Source organism: Aedes albopictus, chromosome 2 (assembly GCF_035046485.1).
Source record: "Aedes albopictus strain Foshan chromosome 2, AalbF5, whole genome shotgun sequence".
NCBI lineage: Eukaryota > Metazoa > Arthropoda > Insecta > Diptera > Culicidae > Aedes > Aedes albopictus.
The window spans coordinates 396,874,040-396,879,829 of NC_085137.1; the positions used below are offsets into that span (position 1 = coordinate 396,874,040).

General features: G+C 42.6%; 1 protein-coding gene across 1 annotated transcript; it reads right to left on the reverse strand.

Annotated features, from left to right (window-relative positions):
- Positions 1–944: 944 nt before the first annotated feature.
- LOC134287296 (uncharacterized) lies at positions 945–3,424 on the reverse strand. The gene is made up of 2 exons (XM_062848946.1): positions 1,246–3,424; positions 945–1,174 (listed from the first exon to the last, which is right to left on the reverse strand). The coding sequence occupies exon 1, from the start codon at positions 3,070–3,072 to the stop codon at positions 1,309–1,311; it is 1,764 nt and encodes a 587-aa protein (XP_062704930.1). The 5' UTR covers positions 3,073–3,424; the 3' UTR covers positions 945–1,174; positions 1,246–1,308.
- Between the last annotated feature and the right edge of the window lie 2,366 nt (positions 3,425–5,790).

Sequence of the window (5,790 nt, forward strand, 5' to 3'; positions counted from 1 at the left end):
GAAAGAAAATGCTACAAACAAGACCAAATCATGTTGCACATAGAATTCATCACTTCACTTTAACAACAGAAACAAAATCAGAAAAGAAAAAAACGCGAATAACCAAAAAAATTCACTCTCCAGTCAAGGTGCAATCATTTGCTTGTTTGTTACTGCTGCTATCTCATTCAAACTTGGCGCAAATTTACGCTCCAGATAATTCGACCTTACCCCGTGTTTAAAGCCCGTACATCACCATCTAGTTGCTGCATGCCCACCCGGCCCTTCTTGCCAAAGAACTTGGCGGCCCTTGGCAGAGGGAGGTGAAAAATTTTCATAAACTTTCAAGATAAATACAAATAACGGTGCCACGCTAATTACACAGGTTGCGGCGGCGGTAGAAGCAGGCGAGAATACCTTTACCAATGGCGAGCGCACTACTCGACTTGACTCGACTCGGTTGGATTTTGGTCTCGGGGGCTGTTGGGGTGGGTTCTACTGTTAGTTGTTGCGTTGCGTTGTAAATGGGAAAAACTTGTGCCGAACTACCAAGACGATTCCCCATCTCCGTGACTATTCGTGGCTACGCCGACGACGACGACGACAGGTAAGGCGGTTGATGATGATGGTGGAACGTGAAAATAATTATCTCGGATTTGGCGCTGCGGATGAATGAATCCCGCACTAGTCGAAGGAAGTTCTCTCTGGAACAACTGTTGCCAACTATTGTAGAAGGTTGGGAGGGCGCTTTTCGCAGTGGCTTTGTGGAGGATTCAGGTTACGGTCGGCTTGAACAAATTATAGTTATTTAGAGACGGGGTTTTCATCTGTAGGAAAACTGAGGAAGGTTTCGCAATTCTTCAGTTAAACACATAATGTGCCGAGATACTTGGATAGTGGCTGCAATCTGGAGCACTTTTCCGCTGTAACTCAGTCTATTTTTAACCAAAGACGTCTAGATATCAAATATGGTTTGGCTTGCAGTCCCTCAAATCAAAAGGAAACAGAGGTTATCTATTTTCCGACGTTTCGGCGCAATGTATTTTGCCTTCTTCTTGGGATCACTAAAATGGTTTATACAATAAGTTTAATTTTACATTTCTATTTGTGTGTCATTTACTTACTAGAGTTCTGTTTTTTGTCATTGTCTGTTTAATTTCTACATAAAATTGTCCTATTTTTGTTCGTCGCATCACTATTGTTTGAAAATTTAATTATGTTGAGTAATATAGTCAAAAATATACTAATGAAAAACGAGAAAATTACCGTTGAAGTTCAAGTTCACTCACTGCTTCGGTAGACTGTTTGGTAACTGATCTGTGTTATGGTTTAGGTGGGGTCGGATGGGTGGTTGGTGTTTCTGTTATTTTGTCCATTAGTGTTTTTTGTCATGACTGTGTTAATTCTGTGTATTAGTCCAGAGAGCGTACTGCTAAGTCTATCTGTATCTGTTCGTTTGTTGATGGAATCGTTGTCGTTGCTTATGTGTATCATCTCTAGAATCGGGAGAATGTTTCTCTTGTACGTCCGATCGACTATTCGTGTTGTCTCGTAGATGAACCTATGGTCGTGGTCGATGCAGTGGGCCAAGAGAGCTGTTTTTTCTCTGAGTGCTCTCACTGGTTCATCTGCATATGTATGGCCTGACTCTAATAGGTTCTCCAGTTGGTTGAGATTGCTCCGATGACCCGACAATCTCTTCTTCAGTAGGTTGCCGGTCATACCGATGTAGCATTTGTCGCAGTTTCCGCACTGTATTCGATACACCACGTTATGGTGATGATCCATGGGTATCGGGTCCTTAATGCGTGTGTAGAGATCCCTTATCGTGTGCACGCTCCGTGGGCATATTATTACGGAGGGATAGTCGTGTCGTAGTATCTGGATGATTTTTGGTGTAAGTGACGGGATGTAGGGGAGAGATCGGTATATTTTAGCTTGAGGCGGCCCAATCGTGTGTTCTTCGGTCGTGTGATCGTCGGCTGTAATGGCGTGTGTAGATGTCCAGTGTGTTCGGTTCAGAAAGCGATTGATGAGGTTTCGGGGGTAGTCGTTGGTTTGCAGAATTTGAGCGATGACTTCTCGCTTTTTCTCTTCATCCCAGTTGGTGGATAATCGGTTTACCCGATCGATGACATTTTTGATGGTGTTGATTTTTTGGGTGAGAGGATGGAGAGATGAGAAATTCAACAAACGACCCGATGCGATGGCTTTCATATACCACTCGGTTCGAATGGTGTCATCTTCTTGCCGAACTAGAGTCATGTCTAAGTATGGGAGCCTACCGTCTGTTTCCACTTCAAATGTGAATTGGATACTCGGGTGGTATGAGTTGAAGATGTCTAGAACCTGCTGTAATCTATCCGCTGGTATGACAAGCATCAGATCATCCACGTATTTACGCAACACAGTGAAGACAATGTCAGTCTTACTGGTTACTGTATCAAGTAGGATCCCCATGACCAGATCAGCAAGTACTGGGGATAGTGGATTACCCATGGCAGTTCCTTCGATCTGTTCGTAGAATTGGTTCCGGAATACGAAGTAGCTCGTGTCCATACAGAAGGATACAATTTCCAGGAAAAGATCGAGATTGATCTCCGTGTTTGGTTTGATGGTATCCCAGATTTGTATTATATCGTGTATTACCAACTGTTTTGGGATGTTGGTAAACAACGATACAACATCAAACGACACCATTACGTATCCAGAAGGGATCGTTATGGTGTTGATGTATTGGCAGAAACTATATGAGTCTCTGATGTTATATTTGTTGTCCAACGAGGCTTGTAGTATTCTACATACATACTTGGACAGTTCGTAGCTGGGACTGGTCATACCAGGGACCACGGGTCGCAGGGGGAGGCTTGGTTTATGTGCTTTTGGGAGTCCGTATATCCGTGGGGTGGTGGCGGTGGTGGTTTTCAGGGTGGCGGCGGTGCGGTAGTCGATCAGCTTCAGATTCAGAAGACGTTGGACGATGTTGTTGTTGGCAATTTGATATCGGTTTGTGGGATCACTTCTAATACGGCGATACGTTTTATCATCGTTGAGGAGTTCTTGCATCTTCTGTTCGTAATCGTCGGTCCACATAATGACCGTCTTGATACCTTTGTCGGCGGGCAAAACGGATATATCCGGATTCGACTTGAGAAACTTCGTTGTTGTGGTGCATGCTTGTGTTAGGAACTTCGTTTGCGCGTCGCTGGTTCTATCGCTGTGTTTCTTGTTGACATAATTCTGTATGACATTGGTGATGTTGCATCGGGTCCGTTCCTGGGTGGTTTTGTCAGGTGCAGTTTTGAGGATAGTTTCGGTTTCGGCAATCAGGTGATACAGTGGATGACGATCGAAACTTCTGAGGGGTAGTGAAAAGCTTGGACTCAGGCTTAGCAGAACTTCGGCTTCCGGCGGAATATTTTTGCTGGTAGTGTTCAAGATTGCTTTTTTGAAAACCACCACCGCCACCACCTCACGGATATACGGACTCCCAAAAGCACATAAACCAAGCCTCCCCCTGCGACCCGTGGTCCCTGGTATGACCAGTCCCAGCTACGAACTGTCCAAGTATGTATGTAGAATACTACAAGCCTCGTTGGACAACAAATATAACATCAGAGACTCATATAGTTTCTGCCAATACATCAACACCATAACGATCCCTTCTGGATACGTAATGGTGTCGTTTGATGTTGTATCGTTGTTTACCAACATCCCAAAACAGTTGGTAATACACGATATAATACAAATCTGGGATACCATCAAACCAAACACGGAGATCAATCTCGATCTTTTCCTGGAAATTGTATCCTTCTGTATGGACACGAGCTACTTCGTATTCCGGAACCAATTCTACGAACAGATCGAAGGAACTGCCATGGGTAATCCACTATCCCCAGTACTTGCTGATCTGGTCATGGGGATCCTACTTGATACAGTAACCAGTAAGACTGACATTGTCTTCACTGTGTTGCGTAAATACGTGGATGATCTGATGCTTGTCATACCAGCGGATAGATTACAGCAGGTTCTAGACATCTTCAACTCATACCACCCGAGTATCCAATTCACATTTGAAGTGGAAACAGACGGTAGGCTCCCATACTTAGACATGACTCTAGTTCGGCAAGAAGATGACACCATTCGAACCGAGTGGTATATGAAAGCCATCGCATCGGGTCGTTTGTTGAATTTCTCATCTCTCCATCCTCTCACCCAAAAAATCAACACCATCAAAAATGTCATCGATCGGGTAAACCGATTATCCACCAACTGGGATGAAGAGAAAAAGCGAGAAGTCATCGCTCAAATTCTGCAAACCAACGACTACCCCCGAAACCTCATCAATCGCTTTCTGAACCGAACACACTGGACATCTACACACGCCATTACAGCCGACGATCACACGACCGAAGAACACACGATTGGGCCGCCTCAAGCTAAAATATACCGATCTCTCCCCTACATCCCGTCACTTACACCAAAAATCATCCAGATACTACGACACGACTATCCCTCCGTAATAATATGCCCACGGAGCGTGCACACGATAAGGGATCTCTACACACGCATTAAGGACCCGATACCCATGGATCATCACCATAACGTGGTGTATCGAATACAGTGCGGAAACTGCGACAAATGCTACATCGGTATGACCGGCAACCTACTGAAGAAGAGATTGTCGGGTCATCGGAGCAATCTCAACCAACTGGAGAACCTATTAGAGTCAGGCCATACATATGCAGATGAACCAGTGAGAGCACTCAGAGAAAAAACAGCTCTCTTGGCCCACTGCATCGACCACGACCATAGGTTCATCTACGAGACAACACGAATAGTCGATCGGACGTACAAGAGAAACATTCTCCCGATTCTAGAGATGATACACATAAGCAACGACAACGATTCCATCAACAAACGAACAGATACAGATAGACTTAGCAGTACGCTCTCTGGATTAATACACAGAATTAACACAGTCATGACAAAAAACACTAATGGACAAAATAACAGAAACACCAACCACCCATCCGACCCCACCTAAACCATAACACAGATCAGTTACCAAACAGTCTACCGAAGCAGTGAGTGAACTTGAACTTCAACGGTAATTTTCTCGTTTTTCATTAGTATATTTTTGACTATATTACTCAACATAATTAAATTTTCAAACAATAGTGATGCGACGAACAAAAATAGGACAATTTTATGTAGAAATTAAACAGACAATGACAAAAAACAGAACTCTAGTAAGTAAATGACACACAAATAGAAATGTAAAATTAAACTTATTGTATAAACCATTTTAGTGATCCCAAGAAGAAGGCAAAATACATTGCGCCGAAACGTCGGAAAATAGATAACCTCTGTTTCCTTTTGATTTGAGGGACTGCAAGCCAAACCATATTTGATAGAAAACTTTACAGTCGATAAATCAAGACGTCTAGATACTATACGTATCTTATCGCGTGCAAAAAATAGGGTGAATTGATATAACTGGGCTTCTAATCCACAACTTATCCTATCATACTAGCAAACACTACTTCCCAAGTAACACCGAAAACATAATCAGAAATCTTAAACTAGTAATTTTGTCCTATAACAGTTGTTTCAAAGTTTTTCAAAACAAATGTTGTCTTGTATAAGTCATATTCATGATTGGACAAAACTAGTCTTTTATGATCTCTTATTAAAAAGTCATTTTTGAGTAAATATTTTGTCTTTTCAAACAAATCTGACATGTTGTTATCAGTTTTTTTTTGGATATGTTCTAATAACGTTTATTTTGTCGCAATATGACAAGTCTGA

What these genes read in the sequence shown, in the direction of transcription:
- LOC134287296 (XM_062848946.1), bottom strand. Translation starts at nt 3,072, where the DNA reads ATGTGGACCGACGATTACGAACAGAAGATGCAAGAACTCCTCAACGAT.